This window comes from Macadamia integrifolia, unplaced genomic scaffold (genome assembly GCF_013358625.1).
Source record: "Macadamia integrifolia cultivar HAES 741 unplaced genomic scaffold, SCU_Mint_v3 scaffold2320, whole genome shotgun sequence".
NCBI lineage: Eukaryota > Viridiplantae > Streptophyta > Magnoliopsida > Proteales > Proteaceae > Macadamia > Macadamia integrifolia.
In genome coordinates, this window is record NW_024868636.1 from 40,385 (window position 1) to 60,866 (window position 20,482).

A 20,482-nucleotide genomic window follows, 5' to 3' on the forward strand; every position below is an offset into this window, starting at 1 on the left:
TCGAGAAGGTGAGGAGGAGGAGGATGGGAGTCCATTGGAGGCTCAAGAGGTGGCAACCTCCCTTGTCACAAAATACCTAGCACCATAAAATAATTTCTTTTTTGCCAAGATTGTGTGAATTGGGACTTAGGCGGACATAGATGCACTACTAGAGCCAATACACGTAGGTAGCATCACTCGAATTGTTATCCCACAACAAGACTATGCAACCATTCTTCAGAAGTTTCTCTTAGCACTAATAGGTTGGGCAAACTTTCGAACAACGTTGTTGGATGTGCTAAGGAAGGAAGCTAGAGAGGGTTGGAATCTATCATAGGGTGTAATCATGCATCCCTTGGGCAAGGATTATATCATCTTCCAATTTGCTTTCGAGGGTCATATGCCAGAGGTTTGGTGACGAAGTCCTGTTAAGCTAGGAGGGCAATATATTAGGTTCCAACACTTGATACCTGAGTTCAACATTCATGAAAAGCTGGCAGCAATGAAGCTTGTTTGGGTGAGATTTTCTGACCTCCCTCTCAAGTACTGGCATGAAAATGTGCTTCTATCAATCTCTATGGTAGTAGGAAGACCAATTGCTTTAAACTGTAGGATAGGATAGGGTCTTTTAGGACACTTTGCTCTTGTTTTAGTAGAAATAGATGATTTAGAGACTGCAACATGTGTTGAGAAGGTACAAGTAAAGTGGTGTGAGCTTGGATTGTTGAAGGTGTTCTTTTTCATGCAAATCATTGTGTACGAGGATGGAATGAACAGGTGTAGTTACTAAAAAAGAATGGGGCACTTGATTAACTCGTGTCCTCACAAGAAAGCAATGGATGCCCATTAAATAGCCAAAGATTAGGCGGCAAGCATCTCGGGGGCAACCTATGCGGAGGAAGATGGAGTCAACCCACTAGGCTCGGGCAGGGTGAACTCGATGACTCAGTTTGGTCAAATTTCCTCTATCTTAGGAAATGAGATCAATTTGTAGCAATCTAATAGTCGTACAAGGGAAGGGAACATGAATGGTGGAGGTGGTTCTCATTCACTTTCCAAAAATGGTAGTGTATATATGCATAGGACCTTTAATTTAGGAGATTCTTTAGAAAGAAGTGTTTTACATGGCCTTAATGATAACAATGCTTCATTAGTGGATGTTAATGCAGGTAAGAATTCAAATTCTTCTTATCCTAGAAGAGCTCCTATTACGGAAGAGGATCCTATCTTACACAAGATGGTAGGGAATTAACCATCCAATAATAGTATGATTGCAGAAAGGGGAGAGATTTTGGTGTACCAAAATAGGAAAATTTGGTGGGATCACAAATCACAATCAGCTGAGGGGGAGGAAATGGCTGTTATGGAAACTCCTTCCATTAGGATTAATTTTTCCTCTTTGAACGGAACCAATCAAGGTGGGGATCAATTGTTTGTCCCTTAACATTCTCAGGTGAGATATGAGCATCTTTCCATTCAAGGTGGGGATCAATTGGGGTCAAATGAGGGAGGGATATTGATGCATTACAACCTTCTGTTCAAAGATCGTGAAGAGGGAAGTGGGCACGATTTTGTGGATCTTGCTCAACCAGGTGGATCAATTGATAAGGTGCAAGGGTTAAGTGTGACAAGACTTAATTGGGTAGATATGGCTAGTGAAGATAGATTGGGGGAGTCCACATCAGATTCTAGTTATGAACCGATGTCGAGAGTAGAGGATTAGAGTGGTCCTAGATTAACTCAACCTTTGCTTGGTTGCATGGGAGCAAGCTACAGCTCATAAGCAAGTCAAGTAGGGGGGCAACTAAAGAGGTAGTGAGACTGACCACTAGAAAGTAAAAGTCGTTTCGTTTACTACGACACCGCTTCACACCTTGCAGTGCTTACACCTCTCGCCTATTGAAGTTCTGTTCAAAAACCTCGTATGAGAACTTGTATAGAGAATGATTTCCCATTGCATACCAACTTAGCTGCCCAGCACTGCTATTGGCATAACAATCGGTACACCATAGGTTGGTCCAATCCAGTCCTCTCGTACTGGGGTTGGCTCCTCGCAGTTCACCCTTTAACACCAATGGTAGATAGGAATCGAACTGTCTCATGATGTTCTAAACCCAACTCATGTACCACTTGAATCGGCGAACAACCAAACCCTTGAGACCTTCTTCAACCCCAGGATGTGATGAGTTGACATCAAGGTGCCAAACGACTCCGTCGATAAGAGCTCTTGGGAGTCATCAGCCTATAATCCCCGACGGAGATTGAAATGGTGGACCGAAAGGAATGGTCCATCTTGGAGGATGGGGCTGCCTTGTGATGCAAATACAATTGAGTTGAAAGGGAAAGCAAGAATTTTGGAGAGGGATCTCCATGCTATATATGACAAGCAAGGATTAAAGTATCGGTATCGATCGGCCAAAATTAAGATACGTATCAGAGGGTATCGTATCACATTAGAGATATGCTAAGATACGCTAAAAATATACACATAAATGTATAGGAAACACTTTTTTAAATACGTTTTCATAAAAAAATTATTAAAAAAAATCTATTGATAACATGTATTATGCATAAACACTAAATTGAGAGTATCGTACTAAGAATTCAAGGTTTATAGTTGTCTCATAAATGTAAAATCCTTATTCCCAATCTTGATTCCACTTTAGTTAAAGAGAAATATGGCTGACAGCAACTTTGAAACAAAAACCCCTCAAAAAATTGTGTTTTTCTAAAAAATTATCTATCTTGGCCATTATATGACCATAGCGCACTATATCGGTACATACTGATACGTACCAATACTCATCGATACGTATCGATCAATACATATCGATACTCACCGATATGTATTATACTCAACAATACATATCGAGCGATATGCACCAATCGATACATACTGAAACGTACATTTCACCTTGATTTTATATTTTCCATAGAGTATCGGTACATATCATTGCATATCGTATTGTATCGGTGTGTATTAGTGATGTATCGATGCATATTGGTATGTATTGTAGGATATGTATCGAGACAAAAGGATTTTAAAAATTTCATGTATCGTATCGGTGTGTATTGTATCGGTCGGCTAAATTTAAGATACGTATCAGAGGATATCATATCGGTATCGGAGATACTTTAAACCATGTATTGACAAAGGGATTGATCCTGTGCGTGGCATGGGCCCACCCACATCCAAATTCGAGCAAGGACTCGGTACCGACAATAGCGACGGTAGCTTTCTATCCCCTCTATTCATCAAACTCCTTATTCCTTTCTCTTACAAGAATGGATTGGAGAAAGACTGATTTGAGAGAATTGTATGCATTCAAGGTCTCTGCCAGCAAACACTGTTGCCCCTGATCTATCCCCAGATTCAATTCAAGTATTTACTAATACTTCTACTAGGACGGTGGGTGGGGGGGTGCGAAGAGGAAGGCTCATCTAGATCTATTATCCTCCACGAGAGCCCTATCAAAGAAGAGCCAGCTTATGAAATGAAATGAAATGCCACCATTGAAGCTGAAGCTACCCTTTAGAAAGGAGGAGGGAGCATGCTACCCCATGTAACTGATATGAACCCACTCCGGGATCAGACTCTCCACCATGTAATCCGTAATATAGGGATCAGACTTGGCCCCTGTATTATGAATGAATCGGGATGGTTGATGAAATGGATCAGGCCACTAGAATCAAATGGGATTGCTCCTCTATGGAAAGCGATTTCTTATCCAAAGATCACTGATTCCCCCACTAAGAGCTACTACTAGAACTAGCAACTAGAAGCTGTTAGCCCTAATGAGTGGAGTTCCATAGGCTTATCTCCCCTAGTTTCTACATCGTGCCCCATCCAACACCCCCGCTTCTTTCCCATCAAAGCTCTACCATTAAGTGCTTGCCTCTTTAATTCAACCACATCTTGCATCTGCCCCTTCGCATTCATATTGATTTGGTTTCAGTGAGAGCAAATGACGACACAGGGGAAGATAGATCTCTCACCACTAGTCTAGAAAGGCAAGAGACCCTTGTAGAAATTTATGCCTATCTAGAGGGGAAAAATCAACCTAGACGTGGGAAGGCGACAATTGCTTTTCGTTGTAGGATCATTTCTACGCATGGGAGATGTGACAATCGAGGTGGTTGTGGTAGGGGCCCTAATTTTAGGGGAGGTCGTGGAAGGACTTGGTAGAATCTGTTACTCAAAGTTCTCTCCTTATTTTGAGGCACCCTGAGATTGGTACTATCAATGAAGCAGCTAGATTAAAGGAAGTGCTTGATGGCTCTGAGAAAGTTAAGCAAAGAAAAGGCAAGGGAAAGGATAATAGGGAGCATGCTTCTCAAAAGTGTGATCGTCTTGCCTCTTCGTGAAAGTGATTTGTTCAATTTTATCTTTTACATTAGAGATGTGTATGATCCCGAGATTTTTAGTATCTCTTGGGATTGATTTTTTGTTAGGCGTTTTCCCTATGCTGTTGGCCTTGCCAAAGGTGGGGAGTATTATCCTCTTTGTGTTGGTGTATCTGGTTTGATTAGCTAGTTTTCTTATTTCTTTCTTTATTATTATTTTTTAAATACAAATGAACTTTTAAAGAAAAAGACTATGGGTGGAGTGTGATTCAAGTTCAGTTTTTCTCTGTATCAAAAAGGAAAATATCCCTTGATGCTTCTCACAAAAGTGATTGTTTTCTAAAGGTCACTTGAACATAATTTCTTTCTCTATCACTCATTGCTATCATGAAGTCAATGCGGTGGTAGATGGGTTGAAAAAATATGTGGCCTAGCTTGACAGGACCTCTTCAGTTTGGGATGTGGCCCTTGGTTTCTCTTTAGATGAAATTAGCTAGGATGCTGATGTAAGACCACGGTTTCACCACAGTTTCGTTTTAGTTGAGCTTTTGTTCTTGGTGCTAGGTTGCATTTTTTCTTGATAACCATGCTGCAGGTGGATAGGTAGCCTAATAGATTTTGGTGGGGTTTGCCCTTGGTTTCTCTGTAGATGACATTAGTTGGGATGCTAATGTAAAGCCATGGTTTCGTTTTAGTTGAGCTTTTGTTCTTGGTGTTAGGTCGCCTTTTTGTTGGATGGCTATGCCAAAAGTGAATAGGTAGCCTATTAGGTTTTGGTTTGTTTTGCCCCAGTCTTGTATTCTTTCATTGTTTTTTATTAATAAAGTTATTTACTGATTCTTAGAAAAAAAAAAAAAAAAAAAAACACAAGCATCCAAGTGGGGGTGGTATTTTCGCCACCCCTTTCTTCTGGTTGTAAGGGTGCAGATAGCATTCTTTTCACCCTTAAAGATAAAGATCATTCTCCATCCAAGCAATCAAAATAGTGAAAAACCAGTCCAAATACTTTTTTTTTTTGGGTAAAGGTCAGCAAAATTGAATTAAAATGGAGGATAAAAAATTACAGAACAGCTCCTTGAATTCTTACTCCACCTTCAGCATTGCCATCAGCAGAGGAAGAAAACAAAGCGAAGACTGACAAAGGAAATTACATGAATCTGAATCTAGGGCTATTCTGACTATCCCATAGTAGATCAGAAAGAATAAAGCCCGGAGCAGAGTCACAAAAATTTAAGGAGCAACTTGAAGCAGCATGCTTGATAACGTTTCTGAAAATAAGAGAATTGAAGAGTAAGTGGGAAAACAAAGAAACAGGGGAACATGAAACACCGTTTGATAACTTTTCTACTGTTTCTGTGTTTAGAAACAGCAAAAATGGCTTTTCACATTTCTGAAAACAAAAATGGATTTTTTGGTGGCATTATGTCTGCAAAAAAAGTTTTAAGAAGCAGGTTTATCAAACACCACCGTTTGATAATGTTTCTGCTATTTTTATGTCTAGAAACAGCAGAAACGGCTTTTCATGTTTCTGGAAACAAAAAAGGATATTTTGGTGTTTCCGGAAATCCATTTTTGGTGTCTAGAAACATCCGTTTTTGTTTCCTGAAATGTGAAAAGCCGTTTCTACTATTTCTAGACATAGAAATAGAAGAAACATTATCAAACAGTGGTGTTTGATAAACCTGTTTCTTAAAACATTTTTTGTAGACATAATGCCACTAAAAAAACCAATAGTATGATTGGATGCCCCCAAAGGGAGAGAGGGTTCAATTACCTCTTTTTTGGTTTAAATAGTTGAGAGATTTATCAGGCACCACCAACTTTTTTTCTCTCTCAAATTCGTTCCTAGAAATGACGAAACAAGTCGGACTTGTTTCGTCAAAGTCATTTCTAGAATTGTAAATAGGCATAAATTTTGATTTATGTTTCTAAAAACGGGTGAAATAGAAGAACTTTATCAAACGTTTTTTAGGTTGTTTCTTCATTTTTTGGAACAAGAAAACGCAGAACACAGAAGAAATAGAACATTGTCAAATGGAGCCAAAAAACCCAATAGTATCATCGGATGCCCAAAAGAGAGAGAGGGTTCGGTTGCCTCTGTTTAGGTTTAAATAGTTGAGAGATTTATCGGCCACAATAATCTTTTTTTCTCTCAAATTCGTTTCTAGAAACAACAAAACAAGTCGGACTTGTTTCGTCAAAGTCATTTCTAGAATTGTAAATAGGCATAGATTTTGATTTGTTTCTAGAAACGGGTGAAACAAAACAACTTTATCAAACACTTTTTAGGCTATTTCTCCGTTTCTAGGAACAAGAAAACGTAGAAACGGCAGAAATAAAACATTATCAGATGGTGACCCCCAACAGATTGATTGCTCTTCTACTTATGATAAAAAAAATAAAAAAAATAAAAATCAACCAAGAACATAATTTCAGAATAAGGTCTAGTGAGCAAGAATAAACATTAAAGAAAAACTTAAAATTAGAAAGGTACCCAAAAGCGAACCCAAGCTACAATTGTCAACAAGTTGATCATCCAACATTCCTCCTTCTGAGCTCATCAGCAATCTCATCTGTGAAGGTCAAGCAGGAAGATACCCCACCTCTCAGCCATCACCTTCATCTTGGCCAACCAAACAGTAATGTTTGTAAGAAGCAGAATATAGGAAATAGGTATAAGACTTTGACAAACACTTAATTAATATTATTAGATGAAGAAGGAGAGTATCACTTACAGATCAAAGTAAAGATCCAGAAATATAGACAGAAGATCTCCAAATCAGGTAAAGCTGAGTCGTATCAAAATACTCTCCTTAAGGTATTTAAACACCTCGTATATGTATGCACCCGGGTTGACCACATGTCCTCACCTCTAAGATAAATCAACTCTCCAAACACTTAAGATGCAACTCCAATAAGTGTTTGCAATAGAGAAGAACAAAGGTTATACCCAGTATTTATACTGTGTACAAAATGTAGAAAATAGAGTGTTTTTGGGAAAACAGAGGCAATTGTTTGTAGAACACTAAGGGCCCGTTTGATAATGTTTCTGCCGTTTCTGTTTCAAGAAACGGCAGAAACATAAATTTCTATTTCTAGAAATAGAAACAGAATTGAAGGTGTTTAATAAGTCATGTTTCTGGAAGTTGATAGTAACCAACGAAAGAATGGCCACGAGTCGTTTCCAGAAACGGCGAAACAAGTTCTACTTGTTTCGTTAGGGTCACTTCTTGAACCATAAATAGGTAGAAATTTCAATTTCTATTTCTAAAAATATGTGAAACTAAACAGTTTAATCAAACGCTTTTTGTTCCGTTTCTACCATTTCTGGACACAGAAAAGGTGGAAATACGTCTCTTGAAACGTTATTAAACGGACCCTTAAAGTAGACAGAATGTTGATAGAGAGCACTTCCACCCAACAGAGAGGATTCTAAACATTAACAGAGAGTAATCTCTTTTTGGACTTCTTTTATGATAGAGGAGAAGGTGTCTGTATACGTACAAGTACATGTCTATACATATTCAGGTGCATGTCTTATACCAATGGGTGCATGAATCTAATGTACAGGTTTGTATGGGTAAATGGTTTCTTTTATGTATATACATGGATCAATGTATGGGGTGTATGGGATCCTTTCATATATTCTGAATTTGAAATTCAAAAAATTCAAATTTTATGTAAAAAGATATATCTCTTGACACCCACACCCACACCCACACCCACACCCGTACCCGACCTCGACCTCTGCATGGCATGGCCCAGCTCAGCCCGGCTCGGCTCGCCTTGGCTTGGCTCGGCATGCGTGCACAATTCAAAAGCACCCCAGGAATCCCCACATACACATGACAAGGGAGAGTTCCTCTCCAAAGGGATTGCACCCTTAAGAAATTATCCTTTTTATATGCCCTCATACTTTTTATCCAAAAGCAATGTGAGACTAAACTTTGTGAAAAGTTACTTTAGCTCACTTTCAACTTGTCCTTACTTGTGTAGAAACAATTTTCAAAAAGCAAAATGAGGGAAAAGGGTTTTGGCATTATTTGAAACTTTAATACTAAAGTAATTTTATATTTTATAATATAAAATCCAACAATTCTCCCACAATTTTAAAAAAATGTCGATAAACAGTCATAACACTGAGTATATTAAACATAGTAGGACACATTGTTGTAGGTGTCTTCAGGACTTGAACCTACACTAGGTCTGATGAACTACACTACAGAGTATGGGTGAAGTCACTTCTTGAAACTTTCCTTTTCATTGTAGCTGGCTAGCTCACCATCTATATCCTACCAGTCGACATTTGATAATTCCCTTTTCATGACAAAATTGGACATTTTTTTTAGGCATTGTCCCCTATCTTGGTCTCATAGATATTTAGAGAATTCACCTTTAAAATTCTCACCAGTAGGTAGCCACACCTCCTACACCCACTTAGGTCCACGCATAGTGTACACCACAGTTAACATACCCTCACTATTTATGAGATTCCGCTTGATTAAGAGTTTATAACTCATCCTCTTTTCTTTATGGTGGTACTACTTTCCCATCTAACCAGAATGAGCACTTTAATTAGTAGTACTAGACGGGTCATCCAGTGTCTTCGTTTGTACTCTTTGAACCTAATTTAGGGTTTTACCTCTTCACATAGGTTGGTTGTCCATCACATGACCTATGACATAGGCTTTAAGCCCATTCCTTTAGATGAATCATGAATAATCTTTGTAGGCATTGGCTTTGTGAACATATCTGCTAAGTTGCTTTTTGATTTCACAAAATCTATAGCTATAATTCTTTCATTTATATATTGCCTTACAAGGTTATGCCTGAGATGAATATGTCTCATTTTTCCATTGTATACCCTGCTCTTTTCTTTAGTTATTGCTGCCTGGCTATCACAATAAAGTGGTATGGAAGGCACTGGTTTAGGACATAATGGAATATTTGCCATCAAACTTTTGAGCCATTTAGGTTCAGTTCCGGCCTTTCCTAAAGCGACAAATTCTGTTTTCATGGTGGATCCTGTACCATAAGACTGTTTTACCGATTTCCATGAAACCACTCCACCTCCTAGTGTGAACAAATATCCACTAGTTGCTACAGATTCATTTGTGTCTGATATCCAATTAGCATCACAATAACCTTCTAAAACAGTAGAATTTCCACTGTAGTGAACTCCATAATTTATTGTACCCTTTAAATATCTCATTAGCCTGTCAAGGGCATGCCTATGCTCTTTGCTTGGATTGTGTGTTTGTTGACTCAGTTTTCCAAATGCTAATGCAATATCAGGCCTAATACAATTCATTCAATATGAAACAGAGCCTATGATTTGTGAATATTTCTTTTGATTTACAGGTTCATCTAAATATTTCTGTAAATGGCATCACATCTCCAAAGGTGTCTTAATAATAGATGAGTCAAAGTAACTATACTTTTTAAGCATGTTCTCAACATAATGTGCTTGAGATTAAATTATCTCTCTTCCTCTTCTGATGATCTTGATTCCAAGAATCACATCAGCCTCACCCATATCTTTTATATCAAAGTTGGACATAAGCAATTTTTTAGTTTGATTAACTATGTCCAAACATGTACCCATTATTAACACATCATCCATATAAAGTAAGATGAAAACAGTTTTTACCAAGATGAAATTTACTGTATAAACATCTTTCGGGATCATTCACAACAAATCCACTTGATAGTAGAACCATATCAAGTTCTGCATGCTAGTGCTTTGGCGCTTGTTTTAAGCCATACAAAGACTTAACAAGCTTACACACTTTATTTTCTTTTCTAGGAACAATATAACCTTCTAGTTGCTTAATCTACATTTCTTCTTCTTAGTCTCTATTTAGGAAAGCTGTTTTCACATCCATTTGGTGGATCACCAAATTATAGATGGAAGCCACAACAATCATAACTCTTATAATAGTGATTCTAGCCACTGGAGCAAAAGTGTCAAAATAATCAATATTTTTCTTTTGTCTAAAGCCCTTAACTACAAGTCTAGTCTTAAACTTATCAAATGATCCATCCGGTTTAAACTTCTTTCGAAATAACCACTTAGTGTCTAACACTTTAGACCCTAGGAGCAAGTTAACTAATTCCCAAGTATGATTGGACAAAATGGAATCTATCTCATTTTTATAACTTCCTTCTAAAATACTGCATCTTGAGATGTTATAGCCTCTTTATATGTAAGAGGGTCCTCGTCTACAAGATAGACAAACCAATTATCATCTGAATAAGTGGACTTCTTTTGTCTCTTACTCCTCCTTAATTAACTTACTCCATTTTCACTAGCTGTAGGATCAGATTCTTTTGACACATTTTCTCCTAAGCTTAAATCATCACTATGTTCCTTATTTTCTAATAAGTTTGTCTTAAAAGGAAATATAGTTTCAAAAAACTTAACATCCCTAGATTCTACTATATTATTCTCTTCACATACTTCATCTATGGTTTTAAGAATCATACAACGGTATGCAGAACTATGCTTTGCATATCCAATGACTACACAATCAAAAGTCTTAAGACATATCTTTCTTTTCTTTGGTTCTATTATTTCCACTTTAGGTAGGCAATCCTATACTTTTAAATGATTTAAACCAGGTTGTCTACCAACCATAACTCAAATGGTAACATATTGGTCTTCTTGTGAGGTATGCTATTTAAAATATAGCAAGCAGATAGAATTGCTTTCCCCCACAAGTCAAGCGGTAATCCCAAACTAATTAACATGGAATTCATCAATTCTTTTAATGTTCGGTTCTTCCTTTCAGCTATACCATTTGATTCAGGTTGATAGGGAGGTGTAATTTCATGTATGATTCCATGTTTTTCACAAAAGTCATTTATGCTAAAGTATTCTGAACCTCTATCAATTTTATGTCTTTTAACTTTCTTTCCTAGTTGATTTTCAACTTCAGTTTTGTAAGATATGAAAGCATTTCCTGCTTCATTCTTAGAATTAAGTAAATAAATCATAGTGTACCTTGAATAATCATTAATAAATGTCACAACATATTTCTTACCACCTCTTGATTCACAAGACTTAAAGTCACATAGATCACTATGTATAAGATCAAGAAGACCACTTTGTCTTGTTACAGATTTGTGAGGTTTTTTGGTAAACTATGCCTCTACACAAGTTGGACATTTATTCAGTGATAGTTTAATGTTTCCTTTAATTAAACCCAATTTATAGATTTTAGAAATATAAGGAGCACTACTATGACCTAATCTACCATGCCATAATACAAAAGATTCCACAAAGTAAACAGAAGCATTAGATTTTTCATTCATTATTTCAGAAACACTTAATACAAATAGACCATCACTCAAGTAGTCCTTTCCAACAAATACATCATTCTTCAATACAATAACTTTATCATACTCAAAAGATAATTTCAGTTCAGCCTTGCTCAAGTGTGGTCCCAGTACCAAGTTTTGACAGATATCCGGAACATGAAGCACATTATCCAAAACCAAAGTCTTTCCCGAAGATAGCTTCAATGCAACTTGCCCTTTGCCTATGACATTTGAAGTTTGGGAGTTTCCCATAAAGACCTTATCACCAGATGTGATAGGAAAATGGGTGCATGAATCTAATGTACAGGTACGTATGGGTAAATGGTTTCTTTCATGTATATACATGGATCAATGTATGGGATGTATGGGCTTGCACCCTTAAGAAACTATCCTTTTTATATATCACTCGCACCTTTCATCCAAAACCAATGTGGGACTAAACTTTGTGAAAAGTTACTTTAGTTCACTTTCAACTTGTCCTTACTTGTGTACAAATAATTTTCAAAAAGCCGAAAAGGGGGAAAAGAGTTTTGACATTATTTGAAACTTTAATACTAAAGTAATTTTATATTTTATAATATAAAAACCAACAATGTTCCATGGTAGTGCCATGTTTATCCTTCATTGTTGCCAATGGTTCTTCCGCAGCCACCACCAGACATCAATATCCACAAATTAATGCGTTTTCTTCCAAAGTGGAGTGGAAAAAACAAGGGCGGCAGTGGGATCCCAAAGGCCAACCTTTACCAAATCTTGACTGAATTAGAAGTTAAAATAGTTGGATGATTCCAGAGGAGTGGGTGAGAGGGGTTTGTAATTGTGAAACAATCATTTACAAAGCAATTAATATGTTTAGTAATCTTTTGTAAGGGAAGTCGAATAAAATTTTTCAACTTCTACACGTGCAATTAGTATTCTTAAACACCCCCCCCCCAAAAAAAAAAAACTGTAACTTTTGAGAATAAGGAATGGAGAAATTAAAAGAACATTCCACTATTCACCAAGATGTCAGCATGGTCTTTTTAAATCCGTTGTGTTTAGAGGTGTACCTATGTTAGAGTGTGGATCAGGTTCTCGTACAAGGACCATTCTCGTAAGGGCTGATCCACACAAATGGAATCCACCACAAAGTTGGTTACTGGATAGATTCCATCTGTGTGAATCAGCTCCAAACGAGAATGGTTCTTGTACGAGGACTTGATCAATGTTAGGGAGTAATGTTTTCTCTTTCAAAATTTTATTAAGGCAAAAGAAGTGTGAACATTCCACCCAATTTGGGTTTCATGGGTTTTTCTTACATTCCAACTTTCACGAAACCGATCCCATCAAATATTTCACATTTTCTATGATAATCATCTCTATTTTTGGTGTTCCATGAATTCTCTTTAATAAGAAAAAATATACATATTATGTCAACGCCAATTGAATCAATGTTATTTGCTGTGAATTCAAACTTTTCTTCCGATAATATGATGGGTCAAATCATTTGCTTCATTGGTTCCAATGGTGGCAAATGTAAATTAGCTACGGCTAAATTCTGTGTAGTTTTATATGGAATTAAATCCTCTCTTGGACCATGATCTCCTGCAACAATCTCACACCATCCATTGGGTGTGGATCCCTACACCCAGAGGCGGGCTCACACTCCTTAATTGGTGTGAGATTGTGACAAGAAGGATTTGATCTTTCCCCACTAGTTTGTCAATGGGTTTACCATGCAATAGAGAGAGATGGCGTATTTGCAAAGTAGCTAATTGGTATTCGCAGCATCAGATTTCTTGGAACAGCCAAGTCCCAAGGTATTTCTTCCAATGGTTAAAAGAAGTAACTAGGAAGAGGAATCAAAGAGAGAGATGACGTATCACTTCAGCCAACCCCATCCTTAACGTGAGCATGCTAAAAAAGCTGAGAATGTAGTCCGTAAGAAACCTATATATAATACCTGCAAGGCTGCAATGCAACAACCAAGAAGTAACTAGAGAGAGAGAGAGAGAGAGAGAGATGGAATATCAGTTCAGCCACCCCCATCCTTTAACTCCTTATCAAGCCCAAGAAAATGAACAAATCCAGTGCTCAGGTTGTAAATTGCCTAGCGGGTCAGGTTTACTGTATGGGTGCAGTAAGTGTAGATACTTTCTCCATGAGCAATGCCGAAACAGGATGAAGCACCCATCTCACCCAAACCATCCTCTCACCCTTCTTTCCAAATCACCATACGCCAGTGGCTCATTCATTTGTAATGGGTGTGGTTTCACTGGTGAAGCATTTGTCTTAAACTGTGGCCCTTGTGAATTTGATCTTCACATTCAATGTGCTTCCTTGCCTCTCACTATACTCCATAAAGATCACCCTAAACATCCATTAACCCTCTATTTTGAATTCCCCATTGATGCATCCAAGACCTTCTCTTGTGATGTTTGTCATTCTCTCGTTGATAGGGATGGCTGGATCTACTATTGTAAAGAGTGTAACTATGGAACCCATGTTCGTTGTGCTAAATTTGACCCAGGAGAAGCTCCACAAGACAAGCCTTTGAGCCGTCAACCACCATCGTCGCCGGCGTCGGTGGCGGCGAGCCTCGGCACTGAGAAACAAATGGAGACACCTGTTCAAACAGTTGGCGGTGGTGGTGGCGGTCTGTCAAGGAAAGATGAAGAAGATCAGAAACCATTGAAGCAAGTAGGGGAGGAGATGTTGGATACTGAACTTGAGATTTCTAGGCTTCAAATTCAATTGACTCGCCATATTGCACAAGTGATGAGTTGGGCTTGTCGTTAATTAATGACTTCATCATGTCTACACGATATATGGTTTACAATTAACGACTTCAATAGCAACAAAAATAATTATAGTGATAACCAAAAGGCTATTTACTAAGGAGACCACATTTTTCTAAATTTTCCTCTGAAAATTTTTAAGGCCAACTTGAGCATAAAATTTCCCTTGTATGAAATTTTTGAAGGTAAAAGATTTACACATTGCCAACTAAAATTGAAACTGCATGCAGATCGACATCACTCTCAAGACTTAGATTACTGTAGTAGTATAGCAATCCAGTATAAAATATATTATATATCCTCCTATTTCAATGTTTCCCTATAATACCCCCTCCAAAGTCCAAAATTACAATGAGCAGTGGGGGACCCTCTCCCAATTCTTAATATCTTGAGACCACCTTGTTGACTTTGATAAATACATATGCCCATCAGCCCATGCATTTGTGGAACTCAGCTCCATGTATGGTTTACGTTCACAAACATATGATAGGGTACTACATAATTAAATATACCTTCAATTTAAATAGTTTAAAAAAAACTATGTAAAATAAAAAAATATTATAATAATATTTTGTCACATTGTAACGACTAAAACATCATTGTAATATGTGCACCTCGACTAATCCAGGTGAGTGAATTAACAAGGCTGTTCTAGTCACAAATTCAACAGTATTGAATTGTAAAAGCACTAGTGTCTGTCCTCTTAGATTGGTTCATTTCTCAAATAGATTCCATACGGTGACACTGGTACTACCAAACAAATACATGTCTCCATCATCATCAAAGCTTTGATGTCACGTTATCTCCTGGACCATTCGTATTGATTTCTGAATCCCAATATTTGTAGAGTTGTCTCTGTCATTCTGCATTGTGAACGTCTTGTGTGGGTTGCATTTGTATGGTTCAATTCAACAAAAAAAAAAAAAGCATTTGTATGGTTCAAACTAGGGTTCTGGTCCTTCTCCAACTGCTTGGATGTCCAATTATTTACCTATTTCCCACCTATTTAACAGCGGAAGGACTTACATCCCAACATCTCTAGCTGCCGCTAGCGTGGGAGCCATGCTCCTAGTGTTTGAACATGTCCAATAATTTACCTCTCTATTTCACCTTGCAACTGATTACTCCATTTTCCTAATTGACTCATTCAAATATAATCATGATTTAAATTAATCCAATTGCTTTAAGAGAATCAAAGAAACAAATTCTTGACGAGATCTAACTGAAACTTAAGATTACATATTAGTATTTGTTTTGTTCCCAGATTTTAATCCTGTACATATTTTTCTTATATTCTTTAATATACATTTTGTTGATCCTTAGAAAAGAAAAAAAAAATCATAATAATGATTTTTTTTTAATTAGTAAATACAAGCTAAGCGTAGGGGTGAGAGAGTAATTGCCCCCTTTAATTTCTTGCACACCCCATTATCACCAAACATTGCAGGACGGCAACCACAGTCTTCTAAACAAGACTTGCTGCAATCTTCTCAGTCCTTAGAGTAAAGTATTTAAAGGGGAATTTACTATCACTCCCCTACACTTGGCCTATATTTACTAAAACTCCCCTATCTTTTTTTTTTTTTTCTTTAGATTCAAATATATTAAAGAGGAAAGAAAAAAGATGACAAACAATTACATCTCAAAGACGACATTTTTCCCCACCTTCGGCATTGCCATCAGCAGGGAGAAAAAGCAGAAAAAATTAGAACCAAAATCTAGGCCTAGAGTTGGCGTCATGAGCTATCTCATCCCAAATGTGCTTCGGAAGCTGAGCACTATATTCTGATGATCCTGATTTTGCCGCATCCTGAGCCAAAAAATCAGCTATACTATTAGCCTCTCTAAAATAGTGGGAAATCTTCCAGGAAACAGAAAGCAAGAAAGGCTCTAGGGAGATCCATTGTTGAGCAACAAACCAAGGAATGGACCTGGCTTGAACTGCCACCACCACCGCCGCAGAGTCTGACTCGATCCAAAGAGACGAAACTCTCAGGTCTTTAGCCATAAGGAGACCTACAATCAAAGCTGGAAATTCTGCTACATAGTTTGATTGAATCCCAATGAAATTCTTAAAGGAACCAATCACAGCCCCAAGGTCATTACGAATAACTCCACCTGCACCAGTTCTGCCAGGGTTGCCCATAGAGCTACCAATCCATGGGGGCTTGCACCAGAATATTTCCAAAGGCTCAGGAGGATGCCTAGGATTAATGATCAAACCCAGACGCCGGCAGCACATGATATCAGAAATGTGAGGCAATCTGTCAGAGATTGTGATTTTGGAGTCTTGATAGACTCTTTTAATCTTATCAAATACATAGAAGGGAGAAAGGGATCTACTCCCATATCTCCTAGAATTCCTTTCTGTCCAAATGTTGTCAGCCATAGTGACTAACCCCATAGACCAAGGTTTTTTAAGCACCAGGATCCTGCACTTTCTGATCCACCACCGAACAAGCTGAGGCAAGTCTTCAATGTTAGGCCAAGACACCCCAAAGCAGTCCAAGAACATTTTCCAAATTGCCATGACAAAATTGCAACCCACGAATAGGTGATTAAAGGACTCAGCTTGCTCATCACATAAGCAACATTTGGAGGCCAGAGGGATCCCTTTTGCTGAAACCACATCATCTGTATGGAGTTTTTTGTGCATTAGTCTCCATCCAAAAGTGGATAGCATTGGCTGCATGAGTTTCCCCCAAACCAAGGAGCTCCAAGGAACCTTGGGGTTGCGTTTTCTTATCTCCTCCCACGCAGAAGAAGAGGAGAAAGAACTCGAGGAGGTACAGGGCCAAGCAAATTGATCCGTCATGTTTGATAGAGGCAGCCTAATAGCCCGAGCAGCTTCAAAACATTGATGGAGGAGAGGGGAGCGAACAGGTGGTAAAACCCATTGAGACTTCCGGATGAGATCTGAAACCTTCAAAGTCGAGTTCTTCAGGAACCCATAGTCTAAACCACAAGACTCTGCAATCGATTTGTCAGCTATCCAAATGTCAGACCAAAGCCTAATATCCTGCCCATTTCCAATAATCCATCACTCTCTGGAAGAAACAAAATTCCAAACTTTGCGCAATCCAGGCCAAACTGATGAGGATTTAAAAGATGGATTAATATTTCCATTCTTCAAAAAGCTAGCCTTAAATAGCCTACTCATGCCTGAGTTCCCATGCTTGATGTTCCAAACTTGCTTGCACAATAAAGATTTGTTCAGGTCTCGAAGCCAACGGATTCCTAGGCCTCCTTCGTCCCTGGTTTTACAAACCTGCTCCCATTTAACTGTCACTGCTTTGGAGCTGTCCACATCACCAGACCATATAAAATTTATGCATCCACCTTTCCATCAAGCTAATTAAAGAATTTGGCCACCAATAGACAGCCATGTTATGGACTGGCATACCCATAATCACCGAACGCACCAACTGAACCCTTCCAGCCATTGAAAGGAGCTTTTCTTTCCAACCTGCCATGCGCTCCTTTACTTTGTCTAGGACAGGCAACAAAAAGCTTTTTTTCACTCTTCCTTTGAAGATCTGAACCCCAAGATATTTAGTAGGGACGTTGCAAACAGAGATGCCCAAGACCTCAGCAATGTCCCTAAACGAACATGCCTGATTTTCCCCATGAAAAGCTTGCTTTTATCTAGATTTATTTGCTGGCCAGAAAAATCTTGATACTTCCTCAGAAAATTATTTAGACTACGAACATACTTAATAGATGCATTCATGAAAATAAATATGTCATCTGCAAATAAAAGGTGGACCGACAGTATCTCACCTCTAGGCGCCTGAAGGGGTTTGATTTTTCCATCACGAATGAGAGCTTGCATACCTCTGCACAGAACCTCCTCCGGTAGAATGAAGAGAATTGGAGACATGGGGTCCCCTTGCCTTAAGCCTCGCTCTACATTGAAATATCCCACAGAACCGCCATTCAAAAGAATAGAGATTTTTGAAGAACAAAGGACCTGCTGAATCTAGTTTACCCATTTATCAGAGAAGCCAAAACGTTTCAAAACTTGCAGTAAAAAATCCCAGGAGATAGTAACAAAGGCCTTCTGAACGTCAATTTTGATTCCTAATCCTCCTCCTCTGGTGGCAGAAAACATAATATTTGCTAGCTCAGAAACCAAACCAACATTCGAGTGAATCAATTTGCCTTTTTGGAATACCCCCTGTTCTTCTGAAATCAACCTCGGTAGCAAGAAAGACATTCTTGTAGCTAATATTTTTTATATAACTTTACAGACAAAGTTCCCCATGCACAAGGGCCGAAACTTGTCTAGCGAGATGGCTCCAGCAACTTTTGGAATCAAAGCTAAAAAATTATTATTTAGACTAGGGGGCATGACGCCTGAGAGAAAGAATTCTCTGACCGCTCTAATGAAATCACCTTCCACCACCTCCCAACAATGATGAAAAAAATACCCAATGTAGCCGTCGGGGCCCGGAGAGCTATCTGGATCAAGGTCCCAAACATCCCTCTTGATTTCAACTGCACTCGGAATAGCATCAAAAGAAAGCAAGTTGACCTCATTAACTAAGCAGGAATGGAGTTAAGCAGATCCGAATGCTCAGAGACAGGCGAACTTTTATGAAAAGATTGGAAATAATCTACCCTCCTTGACGTGTATTGAATATGCTCTTGTGTATCCTCCTATTGACCTGTTGGTTTGGTGTTTCCTATGCTAAACCAATACGCTTCTCTCACCCTTCTTTTATTAACCTCTGAATTAATTATGAGATTCAGATAATGGGATAAGTAAATGAATGAAAATTAAGTTATAATGCTTTTGTGTGGACAATTAGACAAATTCATTAATAAATACCGAAAAAAGAACTTTTATTAATAGTTGGGTTTATTGGTGAAATGCCTTTGTGGGTGGATTTATTTATTTTTGGGTTGAACCTTTGTGGGTGATTCATGAATGCTACAATAGGACCTAAATTGATTCGGTCTTTGTTTTGAAAATGTGTTCTTATTCTCAGTTTGGTTAGATTCTGGTTTTTTTCCAATTTGTATCTTGAACTGAATTGAAATTGAATCAAATAATCATAATCTAATCCATTGACAACTTTTAGATTAATGAGATCTCTTTTAAGAAAATTAAAAAAAGTTTTCTATCCTATATTTCTTGTGCCAGCACCTCGGCCACTGAGAGCACTTGCTCGCGCATTGACCAAAAGTAGAACAGGTGGCCATTTGGCATCCCTTATGTCTAGGTTTACGTGTGTGTCACCACCGGCGCAGAAAACGTGTCCCTTAAATAAACATAGCAACAATTAACTCCATCCAATCTTCAACCAAAAAAAAAATCTCCATCCAATTAATCACAGTAGTGAAAAACCAAACCAGATATTGAAAATGAGAGAATTGAAGGGTAGGTTGGAAAACATAGTAATAGGGGAACATGAAAGTCATTTCAATTGAAGGATAGGTAGGAAAACAGAAACAGGGGAACATGAAAAGTCATTTCCCACCCAAACTGATTAATTTCTCTGCAGCTTATGATTAAACAAGAAACTAAAATCAATTTAAATCATAATTCCAGAATGAGAAGGACAAGAGAGAAGGAATAAAAATCAATGGAAAACTTAAAATTAAAAAGGTACCCGGCAACGAACCAGAACTGTAATCGTCAAAAGGTTGATCAGCCAACATTTCTGCTTCTGAGCTCATCAGCAATCTCATCGGCGATGGTCAAGCAGGAAGAGATCCAACCTCTCAAAGCCATCACAACCATCTTTGCAAACCAAAGAGTCCACTTCCATAGCAGTGCCATGTTTATCCTGTTGCCAATGATTCTTCCGTAGCCACCACCGGAAATCAATATCCACTGATTAATAAGTTCTCTTTTCCAAAGTAGAAAAAACCCATCTCAGGATGAATCGATTTCAGGAGAAATTGGGAGTTACAGAGACCGAACACACAACGAACATTAGGATAGTCTAGTGGTGGTAGCTTCGGCTTGTGAAGCCGGCACTCAGGGAGGAGGTTGTGGGATCGAATCCTGTCGTACGTATTGTGTGAGTGTGTGTGTGTTTTCTTATTTATTCTAT

General features: G+C 38.2%; 1 protein-coding gene across 1 annotated transcript; it reads left to right on the top strand.

Moving 5' to 3' along the window:
* Positions 1-13,625: 13,625 nt before the first annotated feature.
* Positions 13,626-14,494, top strand: LOC122066288. The gene has a single exon (XM_042630106.1). The coding sequence runs from the start codon at positions 13,645-13,647 to the stop codon at positions 14,419-14,421; it is 777 nt and encodes a 258-aa protein (XP_042486040.1). The 5' UTR covers positions 13,626-13,644; the 3' UTR covers positions 14,422-14,494.
* The last annotated feature ends 5,988 nt before the right edge of the window (positions 14,495-20,482 follow it).